The 20,121-nt window shown below is 35.7% G+C and overlaps 1 protein-coding gene across 2 annotated transcripts in view; it reads left to right on the top strand.

The window, feature by feature from the left end:
* The window catches only part of PIEZO2 (piezo type mechanosensitive ion channel component 2), a 456,415-nt gene that overhangs the window by 274,407 nt on the left and 161,887 nt on the right, over positions 1-20,121 (top strand). For both annotated transcript variants that reach the window (XM_044243416.1, XM_044243417.1), the window contains exon 7: positions 1,124-1,337. In XM_044243416.1, the coding sequence (XP_044099351.1) occupies positions 1,124-1,337 (214 nt within the window). The remainder of the gene's footprint in view (positions 1-1,123; positions 1,338-20,121) is intronic.

The following is a 20,121-nucleotide window of genomic DNA, read 5'->3' as shown; positions in this document are numbered from 1 at the left end:
TGTGTGTTCAGTTGGTTTCTGTCAACCTCCATAAAGCCATCTTTTCCTAGATCTTAAATGACTTATGTTTTAGGGTGTAGATCCAAAAAACCACTACTCTTCCTCTCCCTACAGCCCACGAAGGGCAATGGGCTCTAATGAAACATGTTGATGTGTCGTCGCCCGCCCCTTCCCCCGCCCTCCAGAGCCACATGTGTGCCTTCTGAAAGCATGTCTGTTTACATTGGGCCGTTAGCAATCTTAATTTAACTCTCCAGGATATACTATTTTTCTTCCTCAGATTGTAATCTTGCAGCACGGACACTCACTTCCTTGAAATCTTGGCTGCCGACCGCTTGTTCCATAATAATGTTATCTCCATCTTCTCCCTCCTTCCATGGCGCTGTTGGCAGCTGCTCTAGAGCCGCTGTGAAGTTCAGTCCATACCTCTTCATGGAAGTTGCATAAGACGAAATAATGTGAGGAACATTAAAAAGTGGGAAAGAGAGTAGAATGCCTCAAGAAGTATATCGCAATATTTTAACAAAGAGTCATTTCAAGATGCCCCATCCCCCGCCCAGCAAAAGTTTTTAAATGCCTGCCAAAGAATTACCTCACTTTACGTGCCCCCTTTTGCTAATAGTGCGATCCCAATATGGTTGGGTAGGGCAAAGTTTTAGTGAGACTTTGCCACAGATGTAATATTGATATGAATCCTACTTAACCAAAAAAAAGTGAGTTATTATAAAAAAATGATATCAGGGAAAGTTGGAAGAGACACACAAGTATTCCTGAAAAATTAGGGGGAAAAGTAGAAAGATGGAAGCAAGCAAGCAAATACGCTAAATTCTATTTATATGAAAAATAGATATTTATTCTGCTCAAACATCATGGGAAGAACTTCATGATCTTATATTTCTACTTATATTTACAAATATCATTTTATGTCTGAATTTGTTTCACAACAAAAATAGCATAAGTTCTGATTTTATAAATAAAATGTGGTTCATACTTTGATAACTTGATCCATCCCTGGAAACACACAAAGGAAATGTACATAATCTCCCAAGAGTTACATTTCCTGAGTGGTAAATGCTTTTCCGGTTCTGTGCAATGAGTCTTGACGATATCTCTTCTTCCTCAGGTATGATGTTACCATCTTTGACCTCATCTGTATACTTCTTTGTATTTTTGGGTCTGTGCACCTGGTGGTCCTGGTGCCGAACGTTCGATCCGTTGCTGTTCAGCTGTCTCTGTGTTCTGCTGGCTATTTTCACTGCGGGACACTTGATTGGGCTTTATTTATACCAGTTCCAGTTCTTTCAAGAAGCGGTTCCACCCAATGACTACTATGCAAGGTAAGAGAAATGGTGAAGACATTTCAAGAGGAGCTAGCCTTTCTTCATGATCTTGTTTGAATTTGCAGGGGTTCTCAGTGCCATTTGATATGCTCAGCAAAGGTTTGGCCAGGGGTGGGAGGAAGCAATCCAGGGTTTCCAAGTTATTGAATAACAAAGTTTAGAAGGAAGTAGAAGATTTCTTCAGTGGAGGTGCTGCTAGGACATAGAGAGAGAGGAGAGGCTGCTGTTTGGTCTCAGCTGTGGAAAGAGATCCCAGAAGAACATTTTACATCAAAGATTAAAAAACATGCTAAAGAATCCAGCTGGAGGATGCTCTCACAGGCCAAACAGAGCATCAAATATCATATTGAATTGATTGTAAAAATATGAAAATAAAAATGTATGAATTCATGCATTTTTCTCTCCTGCATTTCTCTCTCTCGAGAGAGAGAGAGAGAGAGAGCTAATTTGCTTCAGTTGAAGACAACTGTTACTTACTTTGGAAAATGGGAATTAAATCCTTACTTTGGAAGGTGGGAATTAAAGGTAAAGGATCTTTACTTTGGAAAATGGGAATTAAAGGTAAAGGATCCAGCACTGACTTTGACTTTTTAGAAGGAACCCTAGGCGATTCTCAGTTGATGAGACAAAACCCACCTTTATAGGATAACGCCAGCTAATGAAAAGGGAAGGAATAATAAATTAGAAAATTACTGTTTCTCAGTTCTTAATGAAATATTGATTCTCACGGCAAACTGACACCATTACTTGCAAAGGTTGTTGGGCTAAAAGATGTTTGCAGAACGACAAGGTACAACCTCACTGATTATTTGCCAGTGGCAAAGGGAAGAATCAAACCTTTGTAATGGTGATCAGTACCACAACAAGCTGATCAAACTCTTATAACCCAAAGTGGGATAGCTCAATATGAAGTATACAGCATCATAGTGTTAAACGTTTAGACCTAAGCCCCAATTTACGGTACTATATAAAATGATTTAAAAAAAAAATGACAATCAGAGAAATCCAGAATGTGAATTCTGCAAGGCAAATGACCCAATATCCTAAAAACTCAACATCATGAAAAGAAGTGTTTGTAGAGGCAGCGAGGGGAGAGACTGTTCTAGATTAAAGGAGAATTGGGGAAACCCAGCAAACTGATGGGAAGCCTGACTTTAGATTACATTCCTGTTCAACCGCAGGTCTCTGAAAAATATTCTGAGGTTAAATGGGGGGAAATTTCAATGTTCATTGGTTATTAGCTGGTTGTATAGACCAGGTGTTAATTCTCAGGTGCATGATTGTTGTATAGGAAAATGTATGATTGGCATCGGGTTATCCACTGTCCTGTTTTAACTTTCTGTTTCCGTGGAAAAGTTGATAACCGGAAGTTACAGAAAAAATGAAGGGGGACAGAAATGATGGGAGAGAATGTGGGGGGGATGAAAGGAGTGCCAGCAGCCTTGTCTTTGATGTGTCTGGGAAGTGGTGTAAGAGTTTTTTGTCCTTTTGTTGAGAAATGAGAAACCTTCAGTTTAAAAGAACATAAATGAATATCATCCTGATGATACAGATTTGGTTTTCATGGAATAGTAACTATGAACCAGCAATGTGTGTGGGGACCCCCTCACCTTGCTTTTCTTGATTCATGCATAAAATCTGCCTGGTCTGTAGCTGTGACTACACAATGCGAGGGGGGAAAAATCAAGTTCTAAAACCAAACAAGTTAGTTCTCTACACACTTACAAGCCAACTAATTCTAAACCCAGTTGGCATAACCTACAGGCTTAGCAAGTATAATTCAGTCTATAAAGAGAAGAATCTTATAGGCAAGTTACAACTGAAGAAGCATGGCTTGGAAACAAGCTAAGTGCCCACTGACAGATGAATGATAAAAAAGCTGTAGTGTATATGTACATACATACATATATTTGTATATAAACATAATGAAATATTATTCAGCCTTAAAAAGGAAGGAAATCTTGCCTTTCATGGCAACATGATGAAACTTGGGGGCATTATGCTAATGAAATAAGTCAGACTTGTCCGCTTATATATGGAATCTAAACTAAAGAGTCAACTCATAGAAACAGAGTAGGAAATTGGTTGGGGTGTGTGTGTGTGTGTGTGTGACATGTTGGAAAGAAGGAAGACAGGCTTATAAAAGGATATAAACTCACTTACGAGGTGAAAAGATTATGAAGGTCTAATGTGTAGCAGTCTTACTATAGCTAATAGTATTGTGTTGTATATTGCATACTTGAAATTTGCTAAGAGAATAGATCCTAAGCATTCTCATAAAAAAAAAAAAAGTAATTATGTGAGGTCATTGGTGTGTTAATTAACTTAGTTGAAGTAATCATTTCACAATATACACTTATACCAAATCATCACATTGTACACTTTAAATTTATTACAATTTAATGTGTTGGTGATACCTGAGAAGCCTCGTTAATGGTGTAGATTTATATAATATTTATTTATTTAAGGCAGGAGCAAATAAATGCTAAATTTCAGTACAGACAGTAGTTCTAGACTAAATGAATCCTTTGGTTTCTTTTAGATGTTTAATTTTTGGATTATAGAACATGCATAGAAAAAATATCTTGTGCTGTTGGAAGGGCTGACCTTTAGGGGGTGATTTAATTGGGAATGTAAATATCTTCTATAACCTGATAACACCCTCCCCCCCAGTTTAAGGATCTTTTCTGCCATCTAGAGACTGATGATGGGAAATACAGACAATATTCAGAACCACCTTGGAAACACTTTTTGTATCAAAGATCAACAAATAGGGGTGCCTGGGTGGCTCAGTGGTTAAAACCTCTGCCTTCTGCTTGGGTCATGATCCCAGGGTCCTGGGATTGAGCCCCGCATTGGGCTCTCTGCTCGGCAGGGAGCCTGCTTTCCCATCTCTCTCTTCCTGCCTCTCTGCCTACTTGTGATCTCTCTCTTTCTCTGTCAAATAAATAAATAAATAATCTTTAAAAAAAAAAGATAAACTAATAAGTATTTTAGACTTTGTCACAGTTCTTTCCAGAAGCATTTGTAATGCAAAAAGCCACCACAGGCAGACTTAAAAGAATAGCACAGTTCTCTTCCAGTAAAACTTTGTGGACACTGAAATTTGAATTTCATATTATTTTCACATTTCACAAATACTACTTTTGTTTTGATTTTTTCCAGTCACTCAAAAATATAAAAGCAATCAAAACAAAAAATGTGAAAACCATGGTTAGCTCATAAGCTGTACCCAAACAAGTGATAAACAAGGCTTGCCTACCTATGGTGTAGATAATAATAGTCCTAATGGGGTAATAATAGCGTATTTACTGTTCACTTGATCATCACAAAAAAATTATAATTATAATTTATTGCATGTAATAATAATTACATTGCATGTAATTATAATTACAATTTGTAGATCATCCATTTAAATAGTTTAAAAGGTCCATTACTATAATCTCAAGAGATAAGTCATTAAAGGTTAATTTGCTTATTAGGGTATAACAGTTTGAGCTAAACAATGAAATATGAATGTAAATATAAATACACGGTCTTATTGTAGATTCCCATCCTCCCCCCACTCACTAGATTATAACAAGACATTGCATCTTAGTCCTAAAAAGCTTGGAAATCAACATATCTAAAGTAATAGTTTTTCAAAAAGCAGAATTTCGATGCATTGTTATTAAACCTAGGTTCTGAGTCAGAAGAAAGCAAACTGGAAAGTGATTTAAAAAAAAAAAAAAAACAAAACTCCTCTTCCGTGGCGTTTGTCAAGAATTTCATAACCACAGAAACTCTATCTAGCACGTATATCCAGCTTCGGATGTGGCTGTTCTTAAAACAATCCAAGCCACATTTGTCTTCTCGAAAGCTTTCAAACATGCTCTCCGGTCAGAATTATCTTTATTTTTAGAAAAACTGAATTGATTTGTTTATCATTAGTCCAATGCATATTTGTTGATGATTATTTGGAAAAGTATAATGGAGGATAAGGAGAATCACCTTTTAAAAATGTAATCCTAACCTCCAGAAATAAATACTATTTATTTCTGAGTCTGTATTCTCCCAGAACTTTTCCTAGGCATATATGTGCCTTTTTAAAACAAACTAAATCCTAAGGCACATACTGTTTTCTAAGGGCTGATCAAGCCAAATAGAAGTTCAGAGGAAATCCACATAGTTGTATGTAAGATCGCAAAGGTACCAGCCAACGTAGTCTGTTTAATAGGATAGAGCCCTATGACAACTGCTATTCTAAAATGTCCCTAACAAAAATGGTGAACTAAACAAAATATGGCTTTGCTAATGCAGTGTGGAATCTCTTCCAAAGGTTTTGTGTTTTCAAGGGAATTTCCATAGACAGCAAACACCTCATATTTTAAAAGACATGAAGCAAGATTCAAAGTGATTTTCTGCATTAAAATTGCAGGTGTGCAGGGAAGGGAGGGGGTGAGGGCAGGTGGACCTGATTTGTTCTGCGTTTTCATGGATGAAAGGCTTTAACATGAGTTTGAATGCTATCAACTTCTACTTATTGGTGGCATGAATTAAAAGCCCACTGTTAGAGTTTGGCAGCATACCACTGACTAGTTTTCCTTGTGAAGGTGATACCTAAAGTAATTTTGAGTTGAACTCCTCGAAAAACAATCCCGACAAGAAGTGAATTCTTTGCCTATTCATCTTGAGTTATCTTGACAAAACAGGTAAAAGTTCCAATGTAGGCCAGTGGGGAAGATGTGACAGGAGACTACAATGCTAATTGTTTTCTTAATTATGATGGAGACACTTGGAGCACGGTTAATGGGCATTTTGTGTATGTTCCACAGTGGGATGAGTAAGGTCATTCTTTAAATTGTCTCTTCTGATCTTCAGCTGGCTTTCATTTCAACTCCTGAATGTTCTCAAGAACATTTGCAGGAGTTACTGTGGACATTGAACTTGTTCGTCCAAATTCAATTTCCTCATTTGCTGCCTTCTTCACTTTAAGATGTGGAGCCTGAACATGAAAGGGTGGGAAAGAATGAGAGATTTTTGGACCATTTTCTGTGAAAGGAGGATTCTCTGTAAAATAAATAGACAACAGTTTGCCCTACGTTACCTTTTTTAGGTGCTATTTCAATAAATCATGATGATAAGAAAACACATTATGTTTAGTGAAGGAAATGCTTATGTTTCTTTCAGTGTTAAAACAACATAAAAGAGAAAAAGCAAAGCCTAGAACCCCAGCATCATGAGTTAACTCTTCTATGAAAAACGTTTAAAAAAAACAAACATTAAGAATACAATCTCATTGAGGAAGTGGTGATGCAACATGGGGGCTTAAGTGGGTAGGAGAAGAATAAATGAAACAAGATGGGATTGGGAGGGAGACAAACCATAAGTGACTCTTAATTTCACAAAACAAACTGAGGGTTGCTGGGGGGAGGGGGGCTGGGAGAAGGGGGGTGGGGTTATGGACATTGGGGAGGGTATGTGCTTTGGTGAGTTCTGTGAAGTGTGTAAACCTGGCGATTCACAGACCTGTATCCCTGGGGATATAAATATATTATAGGTTTATAAAAGATAAAAAAATTAAAAATTAAAAAAAATTTCATACCTAGAATATTAAAAAAAGAATACAATCTCATTTATTATATTTACACTATCTTAATGCAAATCATAAAAATGTCAATAATATATACGAATAATAAAGGTCTCAATGTTGTATGTCTTTCTTTGGGGAAGCCAGTGGGTCCTTTAGAAAAATGGAACAGTGCGATCAGTCTTTCTGTTAGGTCTGGTGCAGTTTGCTTTAAAAGCTGTTCTATCATTCAGGTTCTTTAAAAGAATGTGCTTCGGCAACCCAGTCCCAGACTGCTATGTTATGCCTTTCCTGAGTTGGAATAATCTAAGGTTTAGTTACAAAGACAGCCCAGAAAGACTAAATTGTTTTTAATGGAGACCAGTTGGCAAGAATGTCATCTGAAAGCAGTCCATTTAGGGGAGGGGGGGAGGAAGGGTGGGAAATAAATGTAAGGCAGACCATTTTCATGGTTAGGAATGTAAATTCACCCAATGAAGTTAACACTTTTCCCTTACCTCTTTGTTAAAAGATGGCACTGGCAGATATCTATAGAATTACAGAGTTGGTAGGTGATACAATGGTAACCAAACTATGGGTTTCATTTTGAAAAGACTCTTAGTGATGAAGTGCCTTGATTTAATATCTCAAATAGAGTTCTCCTACACTTATCTAAAAGGTGAAAAATAGGGGCGCCTGGGTGGCTCAGTGGGTTAAAGCTTCTGCCTTCTGCTCAGGTCATGATCCCAAGGTCCTGGGATCAAGCCCTGCATTGGGCTCTCTGCTCAGCAGGAAGCCTGATCCCTCCTCTCTCTCTGTCTGCCTTTCTGCCTACTTGAGATCTCGCTCTCTCTTTCTCTCTCTCTCTGTCAAATAAATAAATAACATCTTAAAAAAATAAAAGGTGAAAAATAGAAGCCAAAAGAGAACTTGACTTTCCACAAATAGGTGCAAAATCAAGAGAATGTAAATCCTTGAGCCCCTAACCCTAATGTTCTCTTTGTGAGGAGAACTCTTAGGATTTACTCTCTTAACAACTTTGCTATGTATCACATGGCACTGTTAGCTGTGGTCATCAGGCTTTGCATTATATCCCTAGTATTTATTTATCCTATAACTGGAAGTTTGTATCTTTTGACCACCTTCCTCCAGTTCCCCTCCCTCACCTCCACACATCCAGTAACCACACGTCTGATCTTTTTTTTTTTTCTATATGAATTTGGGTTTTTGTTGGTTAGTTGGTTGGTTTTAGATTCCATAGGTAAGTGAGATCATATAGTACTTGTCTTTGTCTGACATATTTCACTTAGCATAATGCTTTCAAGGTCCATCTATGTTGTCAAAATGATAGTATTAAAAAAGAAGAAAATGATAGGATTTCCTTGTTTTTATGGCAGAATAATACTCCATTGTGTTTATATCCCACAACTTTATCCATTCATTAGTTGATGGACACTTAGGTGGTTTCCATGTCTTGGCTACTATAAATAATGTAGCTGTGAACATGGTGTACAGATATCTTTCCCAGTAAGGTATCTTTCTGTACCTTTGGATATACATTCTCAGAAGTGGATTTGTTGGATTATATGGTAGTCCTTTTTTAAATTTTTTGAGGATCCTCCATACTGTTTTCCATAGTGGCTGCACCAATTCACAATTTAGCAACACAAGCTTGCCTTTTCTCCACATTGATAACAGTATTTGTTATCTCTTGTCTTTTTTGTTGATGGTCATTCTAACAAGTGTTAGGCGATACCACATTGTGGTTTTAATTTGCATTTCCCCAACGACCAGTGATTTTGAGCATCTTTTTACGGGCCTGTTGACCTTTCATGTACCTTTATTAGAGAAATGTCTATTCAGGTTCTTTGCCCATTTTTAAATTGGGCTATTTGCTTTTTGGCTTTTGAGTTGTAGGAGTTCCTTATATGTTTTGGATATTAAGCCCTTATCAGATGTATGGTTTGCAATTATTTTTTTTCACATTCCATAGGTTGTCTTTTCACATTGTTGATAATATATTTTGTTGTCCAAAAGCTTTTTAGTTTGATGTAGTCCCACTTATTTACCTTTTATTTTGTTCCTTGTGCTTTAGATGTTATGTCCAAAGAAGCATTACCAAGTCTCATGACCAGGAGCTTTGTTCTTGTTTTCTTCTAGAAGTTTCATGGTTCAGGTCCTAAATTGAACTCTTCAATTCATTTTGAGTTAATTTTTGTGAGTGGTGTAAGATGAGCATCTAGTTTCATTCTTTTACATATGAATATCCAGTTTTCCCAGCACCATTTATTGAAGGCACTGTCTTTTCTCCGCTGAGTATTCCTGGCTCCCTTTTCCAAATATTAGTTGACTGTGTATGCTTGGGTTTATTTCAGAACTTCAGTTCTGTTCCCTTGTCCATTTCTATGCCATTCATGCTGTTTTGATGACTATAGATTTACAGTATAGCTTGAAATCAGGAAGTATGATAGCTCCTGCTTTGTTTTTCCTTTCTTAGGATTTCTTTTGTTGTTTGGGTTTTTTTTTTTTCCTTTTTGTGGTTTTATATACATTTTAAGAGTGTTTTATCTACTTCTGTAAAAAATTCTATCGGTATCTTGAGAGAGATTGCATTGAATCATAGATGGCTTTTAGTAGTACTGACATTTTAACAATATTCTTCTAACTCATGAATGTAAGATATCTTTTTACTTATTTGTTTCTGTTTGGATATCTTTCATCAATGTCCTATAGCTTTCAACAAGAGATCTTATACCTCCTTAATTAAATTGTTCCTAGTATTTTATTATTTTTGATGCTATCATAAATGGGATCAATTTCTTTTTCTTTCTTTTCTTTCAGAAAATTAGCTGTTAGTGTATAGAAACATTACTGGTTTTTGTATATTAATTTGTGTCCTGCAGCTTTACTGAATTCATTATTTGTATCTGACAGTTTTTCATTGAGTGTTTAGGATTTCTCTATACTGAATCAGTCTTTAGGGTTTTCTATGTATTCCATATAAATACACACATATATAAATATTATAAATAATTTATTTATATATGTTTCTCTGTAATATAATAAATAGAGATAATTTTATTTCTTCTTTACCAATTTTGATGTATTTTATTTATTTATCTTGCCTGATTGCTGTAGCTAGGACTTCCAGGACTATGTCAAATAGGTGTGGTCAGAGGGGGCACCTTGTCTTGTTTCCAATCTAAGACTAAAAGCTTTCAAACTTTCATTATGGAGTATGATATTAGATGTGAGTTTGTCACATATGGCCTATATTATGTTGAAATATGTTCTTTCCATGCCTAATTTTCTAAGAGTTTTTATCATGAATGGATGTTTAATTTTGCCAAATGCTTTTTCTGTGTCTATTGAAATGATCATGTGGTTAATTTCTTTCATTCTATTAATATGATGTATAACAATGATTGATTTGAATATGTTGAACCATCTTTGCATCCCTGGGAGAAATCCTATTTGATCATAGTAAATGATCTCTCAATGCCACTAAATTCAGTTTGTTAGTATTTTATTGAGAATTTTTAAATCAATATTCATCAGAGATAATGACCTATAGTTTTCTTTTCTCATAGTTTCCTTTTCTGTTTTGTTTTCTTTTCTTGTAGTGTCCTTTTCTGATTTTGGTATCATGATAATGTTGGCTTTATAAAATGAATTTGAAAGTATTCCCTCCTCTTTGATTTTTTTGGAAGAGTTTAAGAAGAATCGGTGTTTATTCTTCTTCAAATGTTTGGTAAAATTCACCAGTGAAGCCATCTGGTCCTGGACTTTTGTTTGTTAAGAGAGTTTTGTACCAATTGAATTTCCTTATTATGTCTATTCAGATTTTTTTTATTTCTTCCTGATTCCCTCTTGGTAATTTGTATGTTTCTAACAGCTTTTCCATTGCTTCTAAGTTGTCCATTTGTTAGTGTGTAGTTGTTTATAGTGGCCTCTTATGATTCTTTGATTTCCTATGTTATCAATTGTAATGTCTTCTTTTTCATTTAAAATTTTGTTGATTGGGGTCAGTTTGTTTATTTATTTATTTATTTATTTATTTGAAAGATGGAATGAGAGAGTGAGAGGGAAGACAGTCAGAGGGAGAAGCAGGCAGGGAGGCCAATGTGGGTCTCGATCCTGAGACTCCAGGATCATGACCTGAGCAGAAAACAGCTGCTTAACCGACTGATCCATGCAGGCACCTCAGTTTGGGTCTTTTCTCATCTTTCCTTGTTTAGCCTAGCTAAAGGTGTGTAAATTTTGTTCATCTTTTCAAAGAACCAACTTTTAGTTTGGTTAATCTTTTCTATTATTTTTTAATTTTTCATTTATTTCTGTTTCGATCTTTATTATTTTCTTTCTTCTGCTAGCTTTGAGATCCATTTGTTCTTCTCTTCCCTGTCGCTTAAGGCTGACGTCAAGTTAGGTTGTTTATTTGGGACTTTTCTTGCTTTTTAAAGTATGCTTTTATTGCTATGAACTTCCTTCTTAGAACTGTTTTTGCTGCACTCACATGTTTTGGGATGTTGTTTTCAAGAAACTTTTCTTATTTCCTCTTTAATTTCTTAATTTCTTCCACTGTTTGTTCAAGAGAGTGTTGCTTAATTTCCATGTATTCATGTATTTTCCAGTTTTCCTCTTGTTGATTTCTAGTTTTATGTCATTGTGGTCAGAGAAGATACTTGGTATGATTTCAGTCTTCTTAAATTTTCTAAGACTTGTTTTGTGGTCTAACATATGGTCTTCCTAGATAATGTTCCATTTGCACTTGAGAAGAATGTTTATTCTGCTTTTGTTGAATGGACTGTTTAGTATATGCCTATTAGGTCCATTTGATCTGTAGTGTTGTTCAAATATGCTGTTTCCTTATTGATTCTCTGACTGGATAATCTATTCATTACTGGGAGTGAGATACTATTAGTCGGGGACTTTGGTATCTCACCAAAGTGAGATATTTGTATTACTGTTTACTTCTCCTTTTAGCTCTGTTAATTTTGCTATGTATATGTAAATGCTCTAAAGTTGGGTTCATAAATATTTACTATTATTATATCTTCTTCTTGATGGATTGACAATTTTATCATTATATAATGACATTTTTCTCTTTTTACCGTTTTTTAAAAATTTTATTTATTTATTTGTCAGAGAGAGAGAGAACACAAGCAGAGGGATTGGCAGAGAGAGAGGGAGAAGCAGGATCCTTGTTGGGCAAGGAGCCCTATGAGGGACTCAATTCCCAGACCCTGGGACCATGATCTGAGCCAAAGACAGATGTTTAACCCACTGAGCCACCCAGGCATCCCTCTTTTTACCATTTTCAAAGTCTGTTTTATCTGACATAAGTTTAGCTACCCTTCCTTTTTATTGTGCTTTCTGGTTTTTGGTTATCATTTGCTTGAAATATCTTTTTCCATTCCTTCACTCTCAGTGTGCCCTTAAGACTCAAGTCAGTGTCCTACACGTAGCACATTGTTAGATCTTGTTTTTAATGTATTCAGCCATTCTTTGTCTTGCCATTAGCATATTTAATCTGTTTATGTTTAAAGTAATTACTGATAGGTGAAGATTTACTATTGTCATTTTGTTCAAGCTCTGAGGATCAGTATGATTTGCGTGTACCTCTGGCAGACAACAGTGAAACAGGACTGTTGACTTGATTCCCTACCTCAGTAAGACTGTATCATAGGCTCTGCAGTTGCCTGGATTCTCTGGTCAGGTTAACTAGTCAGGAGTGCATTTTATGTTTAGTAGTAGAAGAGGCCATGAATTAGCTTCCCTACCCTGGCAGGGCTAAGTCCCTAAGTCCCTAAGTTGGGACTTAGTACCTTTATAGCTCATCGTTTAGGGACCCAAATCAAGCCAGCATACACTGAACTCTCATTTTAGGTGAAGCCATTAGTTTTGCTCTTTCATTGGGGGAAGCCATGGTCTGTGCTCTGTGTTCAAGTACCTCGTACATAGGGTCTTTGAATGGGCTACACAGCTTTTCATATGCTCTGGTTGGTTTCCTTGGTGAGACAGGGTAAAGTCTGTTTAGTGATGAGTAGGACTGCAAATTAATTCTCTGCTCAGGTACAGCTAGAAATGCAGCTCTGATACCAGTGAAGCTCTTCCTTGTCTTAACTCAAGTTAATCCACACCTTGTGATCTTTGGTTGAACGGGGCCATGGGCTTTGTTTGGGAAACTGTTGGCTTTTCCTGCCCTTAACTGGAGAGCCACTGGGTGTCACAGCTTCCATGAACTGTGGCCAAGCCTCCTGGTGAGAAGGGGCTGGAAGACACTCCACAGTTGGTGTGACAACTCCACTCCTTACATGGGCATGGGCAAACTGGGCTTTAGGGACAGCAAAGCTCTTCCTTTGAGGGTTCCTATCAGGCAGACCTATACCCCACCAAGTTCCCTGGTCAGAGTATGCCCCTGACAAGGTTCTGCAACTGAGCAAAACTGCTGATTGGGACTGCTAGCTGGGCATGGCAGGTCTGAACTCGAACTGCCAGGATCTGTGTGCTGGTGGTTGTAAGCCTTTCCTCCCTTCATTAGACTCCGATTCCCAGTGATCAAGCCCCATAGATTCCCCTGCAATCCCTTTGGGGTGAGATCTGAGTAAGAGCATGACCCTAATACTGGGAGGCACTGTTGTTCATCCTCTGCCCCTGCCAGTTTTTGTGTTGTTGGTTTTTTTTCCCTCCCTGGAGGAATTGGAGGCTCAGGGGGACCTCACCATGTAGTACTGCACTGCCCTGGGGAAAGGGCAATGCAGCCAATTATAGCTACTTCTCTTACCCTTCTAATGTAGTCTGTCTTGGTGTCTGTGGTACAGGAGCACTTCAGCCTCAACTCCATGTTCTAGGATTCTCTCACTGGTGTCTTGTTTTGAATAATTATTAGTTGTTCTTCTTATGAGGGAGAGTGAAATTAGGAATGACCTATTTCAACACCTTGGTGAGATTGCGATTTTTTTCAAATTAAATAAATTATTATATGTAAAAGTTAGTAAGTAATCATGTTTTTCTCTATTTGCTGATTTCCAACTTGCATGGCATCTACTAGTTTAGTAGAAACTATCCTTTTATCTTCCCATAAAAGTCTCATCACCATCACTGTATTACCGACAACAAAAAAAACAGTCCTGGCTCTGGGAAAATTTAACAATATTTATTTCTGTTTCTTGATGTCCGCCCTATAAAACAAAACACATTCCATAAGCACACCTAAGTTGAAATTATGTATATATGTATATATAATAGCAATAATACCTTCCCATAGTTCTGCCATGAATATTAAATGAGTTAGTATTTGTAAAAACTGGTTCCTAGCACATAGAAAGAACTATAAAGAGGTTTTATTAAATAAACTTATAAATAAGTTGTCTAACAATAGGGATTCAAGTCTTTGATCAAAACTTCAATAACTATATATAGCTATAATCTTTTTATTTATTTTATTTGTAAACTTTGAGCTCAAACAACAATTTTGGTTTTGGCCAAAAGAATTGTAAGTGCTTGCTATAATTATGACTTACAAGTAGCTTTTATTTTTGGTACATGACTTTGTACAAGATACTTTGTTTGCTGCTCTGCACTTCTTTTCTAATTTTGATAATAATCGTAGGAGGTAGATACTGTTATTTCTATGCACATTTTTTTCAAAGACAAAACTGAGACTTACAGAGGTTGAGTCACATATCAAGGGCACAGGTCTATTAAGGGACAGAGCCAGGATTTTAACCTGATTCTGTCTGACTCTGAAGCTTATAACCCTATTTGCTATGTTGAGCATCACAACCTTCGTAAATAGTAATGTTTCTACTGCCTTCCTAGAATAGTGATGAAGAATGCTTTGTACTACCAGGCTCCAAAATGACTTTTGAGTGACCCAGTATTTGCACTTTCTTACCCTCTCTGAGGTCCAGGGGTCTGCAGTTTGAGTCCATATGTAGGACATCTATAGCCATAGCAATGTGAGGCAGCCCGTTGGTCTGGACTTAATGAAGGTGGACTGAGCTAGTCCTGGACACATAAACTTTACATCTGGGCATGGAGCAGTGTTAGAGGATTCGCCTAGCAACCTAAGGGCAGAACCGACATCTAGTATATCATTGTGTTCTCTTAGTATCTGGAGCCATGCCTAGCATGTCACAAGCTCCAGTTAACACTTGTTTGGTAAAAAAAAAAAAAAAAAAAAAGAAAAAAAAAAGACTCATTTTACATTTAATCTTTCAGAATATAAGACGGGTAAAGATGTAGTTTGCAGTTGCATTTTTTTTTCTAAATTTACTTCAAATATTTGGTATTAATGAACATATTATAAACCATGTCTGGATGGTACATTTAGGTTCTTTCAACTTTAAAAATTAACAGGAAAATAAAGATGGTAGAATTTCTTGTAAGAGAAAGATGAACTGTTCCTTCAAGTTATGATAACAGCTTATGAAAAATTAAATCTAAAGTGCTCTTTTGAGAAAGGGCGTTTTGGAACAAAACAGTATTTAGTTATTAAGCTTTTTATTGGGAAGTGTGGCCATCTTGTTTATTGGAATTAGGAGTCTCCTCATGGTCTGGGTTTTCATTAATTGGAGCAACACTTCATTAATTTTTTTAGTTTGATTATAAATAAGCTGATTCGGCTGACTCTTGAAGTATTTTGAGAATAAATATAATGAATAATATTGCCTCATAACTGCTTGGCTTATTAATGTTCCGAATGTTGCTTATGCAGTAATTTTTGCAGTTGGGTCTTCTTTCTAGTTCTAAGCAACTCCAAGTTCAAGTATAAGAGAGGAGCTCTGAAAATGACCTAAGAGGGCTTTGATTTTCTCCTCAGAGTTTCTCTAAGGAGGCTTTTTACTGAGAAGATTGGCAAAGGTTTTTATAACCATGCTAGTTATTTATTATTAGTGAAAGAGTGTGATTGTTTCCTTGACGTATTATTGGTATGTAATAAATTACGTGTATTTAGCACATACAATCTGATAAGTTTTAACATAAACCTACCCATGAAACCATTGCCACAAGCAAGATAATGAACATATCCAACAAACCCACATTTCCTCATACCCTCTGTAATTTTTCTCTCCTGTCCTTTATCCACTTTCCATCCCTCCCCAGATAACCACTGATGTGCTGTTTATAACTATATGAGTGTACATATTCTAGGATTTGTATAAATGGAATCATACAGTATGTACTGATTATGATTATGATTATGATTTCTCTATTGGCTCAGAGACAGGGAGTAGTAGATCTGGCTTATTTCCCTATGCCTGATCATTTTGAAATGCAACCACATTCAGTTCTATATTATCATTAACTCTTAGTGCGGTCGATTTTCTTTTTTAAATTTTAGGCATTTTAACAAGTATGTACTGGTAATTTATTGTGGGTTTAATTTAATTTTCATTTTCCTAATGACTGAAGAGGCTGAGAATCTTTTCGTGAGCTGATTTTACATTCGTGTGCCTTTTTGATGAAGTGTGTATTAAAATATTATGCCCACTTTTTAAAAACATAAGAACTGTTTGTTTTCTTGGAAACGAGTTCTAAGAGGTGTTTAGAAAATCAAGATACAAGCCATCTATTATTTATCCACATTTATGTTTTGGAAAATATTTCCCCAGTCTATAATTTTTAAGAGTAGAGTTTTTACTTTTGGTGAAGCATACTTTATTGTTCTTTTATGAATTATGCTTTTGGTGTGTAGTCAAAAAATAATTGCCAAACCCAAATACACAAACCCAAATTCTATATTTTCATCTAGAAGTTTTATGGGTTTTTTTTGCCTGTGATTTCAAATAGTTTTGTGGTCACTTATTTAAATAACTATTCTTTCTACACAGAACTGCCTTTGTGCTTTGTTAAAAATCAAATGTCCATGTATTGTTGGTTACATGTATACCTGAACTATATTCTGTACCATTGATTTGTTCGTCCCCCACTGGGAATACATTGAAGGACCTTCAGTGGTTGCCTGAAACTGAGGATAGTACAGGGAACCATATATATATATATATATATATATATATATATATATATAAATACTTATTCCTTACTTATATGCCAAAGGTAAAGTTTAATTTCTAAATTAGGCACAGTAAGAGATTAACAACTATGATAAAATAGAACAGTTATAACAATGTACTGTAATAAAAACTACATGAAGGTGGTGTCTGTCTCTCTCAAAATGTCTTACTGAACCCACCATTCTTATTCTTAAGGTGATGTGATGAGATGAGGTGAGGTGAATGAGGTAGGCTGGTGATACAGTGTGAGGCTATGGTTGACCCTCTAGTGATACATTAGAGGGAGGATCAGTGACTTCTGCACCACAGTTGACCACAGGTAACTGACAAACTGCAGAAAGTATTAAACCAGTTTATCAACTTCTTCAGCAAAGCCTGCTGGGATTGTGGTTGGAATTGCATTGAATCTGCATAATCTTTTGGGTATGTTATGTCTTCTGATGCATGAGTATGTTATAGCTCTCGATTTATTTAGGTCTTTTTAAATTTCTCTTAGTAGTGCTTTTTAATATTTAATTCACAGGTTTTGCACATCTCTTGTCAGAGTTCTCCCTTAAGTATTTCAGGACTTTAATTTTTATTTCTGATTTTCATTGCTGGCTTATAAAAATGCAGTTGATTTCTATGTATTGAACTTGTATCCTGCCACCTTACTAAGCATGTGTGTTTGTTCTACAAGGTTCTTTTTACTGATTGCATCGGGTTTTCTACCATGTCGTCTATGAATAAAGATAGTTTACCTTTATCCTTTTTAGTCTGGATGCCTTTTATTTATTTTTCTTGTTTTATCACATGTGCTAACAGTTCAATGTTGAATTGAAGTGGTGAGAATGGACAGCCTTTTCTTGCTCTCCCTCTTTGGAGGAAAGCTTTCAGTCTTTCATCATCAAGTATGATGGTGATTGTAGGTTTTTTAAAGATGCTTTTTATCAGATTGACAAAAATCCCCATCTATTCTTAGTTTTCTGGAAATTTTTATCCACCAACCACATTAGATTTCGTCAGATGCTTTGTCTGTATCTATTGAAATCATCTTTTTCAAAAAAATTTTACCTAGTCAGTTAATATGGTGAATAGATTTTTTTTAACATTAAACCATCCTGGTATTCTTAGGATAAATCTCACTTGATCAAGCAGCAATATTTTTTTATGTTTTTTTGAATTTGAATTGATAAAATTTTGTTTAGAATTTTTATATCCGTGTTTCATTACAGATAATGGCCAGTCATTTTCTTTTATTGGGGTGTGTTTGGTTTGGGCCTGGGGTAATGTTTGCCTGTTAGATTGACTTGGGTTCTATTTTCTGTTTTTCAATGATCTGGAAGAGTTGGTTTAGAATTTTTTATTATTTCGTCTGTAAGTGTTTGGTAGAATTCACTGGTAAAACTATATGGGCTTGAAGTTTCTTTTGTAGGAAAGTCTTCAACCACAAATGTAATTTCTTTAATAGATATAAACTGTTCAGGTTATTTCTTCTGGAATGAGTTTTGGTATTTCGTGTCTTTCAAGGAATTTGCCTATGCATGTACGATGTCAACTTTATTGACATCAAGTTGTTAATAATATTTATTTTCCTTTGAATATCTGTAGAATCTGTAGTGGTATTATTTAATTTATTCCAGAAATTAGTCATTTATGCCTTCACTTTTTTTCTCCTGGTGAGTCTAGCTAGATGTTATAAATTGTCAATGTTATCTCAAAGTACCAGCCCTTATTTTTTCCCCTATTGTTGTTCTATTTTCTACACATTGATTGCAACTCAGATGTTTTGAGTTTCCTTTATTCTACTTCCTTTTTTGTTTAATTGACTTAATTAAATTGAACTTTGGGCTTAGTACACTCTTCTTTTTATTTATCATATCTATTGCTGTTCCAAAGATGGAAATTGAGGTTATTAATTTGATATCTTTCTTCTATTCTAATATAGGTATTCAGAAATTTTTAATTAAATTGAGATCTAAATACTATTGTAACAACATCTTACAAACTTTTATATGGTATATTTTTTAAAAAATTAAGATTTTATTTGTTTGAGGGAGAGAGAGGGCACAAGCAGGCACAAGAGGGCACAAGCTGCCCCAAGAAGGGCAGAGGGAGAGAGAGAAGCAGACTTCCTGTTGAGCGGGGTGCCTGATGTGGAGTTTGATCCCAGGACTCTGGGATCAGGACCTAAGCCAAAGGCAGATGGTTAAGTGACTGAGCCACCAGGCGTGTCTTAAAAAAAAAAATGTATTTGAGTATATTTGACACATAATGTTTATATTAGTTTTAAGTGTACAACATAGTGACTCAGCAAGTTTTAATGTTACAGTGCTCACCACAAGTGTAGCTTCCATGTTTTATTTTTCATTCTGTTCAAAAATACTTTTTAATTTCCATTTGACTTTCTTCTGTGATCCGTTGGCTATTTATATATGTATTTGGTTTCCAACTATTTGGAGATTTTCCAGGGATGTTTCTCTTTTTGTTTTAATTTACTTCCATTGTTGTCAGAGAATATGATTTGTTTTCTAATCCAGAATATGGTCTATTTTTATAAATTTTCCATACAGAATTGTAACAAATTTGCCTTTTAAATCACATAGAATATTTTAAAAGTGCCATTATAAACCAAAGTTAAAATACCACTAGCTTTTAAATTTGTCCATTTATTTACCTTTACTGGAGGTCTTTATTTCTTCATATGGCTCCAAGTTGCTATCTAACATCCTATCATTTCATCCTGTGGGACCCCTTTTAACACTTCTTGCAGGTCAGGCCTACTGGTGATGAACTTTTTCAGCTTTTGTTTATCTTAATTTATCTTTATTTCTCCCTCGTTTTTGAAGGATAGTTTTGCCAGATATAGAATTCTGAGGTGACAGTTGTTTTCTTTTAGCATTTTGAATATATTAACCCACTGCCTTCTGGACTCTAAGGTTTCTGATGAGAAATTAGCTGATAATCTTACTGAGGATTGCATGTATGTGATGAATCACTTCTCTCTTGTTGCTTTCAAGATTCTGTTTTTGGCTTTTGACAGTTTGATTATAATTTGTCTCAGTGGGCATCTTTTCAAGTTTATAAGCTTCTTGAAGATCCATGCCTTTCATTACATTTGGGAAGTGTTCAGCCATTATCTCTTTAGATATTATCTTTGCCCCTTTCTCTCTCTCTGTTGTGAGTCCCACAATGCATTTGTTGGTCCTCTTCAATGAGGTCCTACATGTCCCTT

The sequence above is a fragment of the Neovison vison genome, chromosome 3 (genome assembly GCF_020171115.1).
Source record: "Neovison vison isolate M4711 chromosome 3, ASM_NN_V1, whole genome shotgun sequence".
NCBI classification, from domain to species: Eukaryota; Metazoa; Chordata; class Mammalia; order Carnivora; family Mustelidae; genus Neogale; species Neogale vison.
This window is presented reverse-complemented; position numbering and strand designations above follow the sequence as displayed.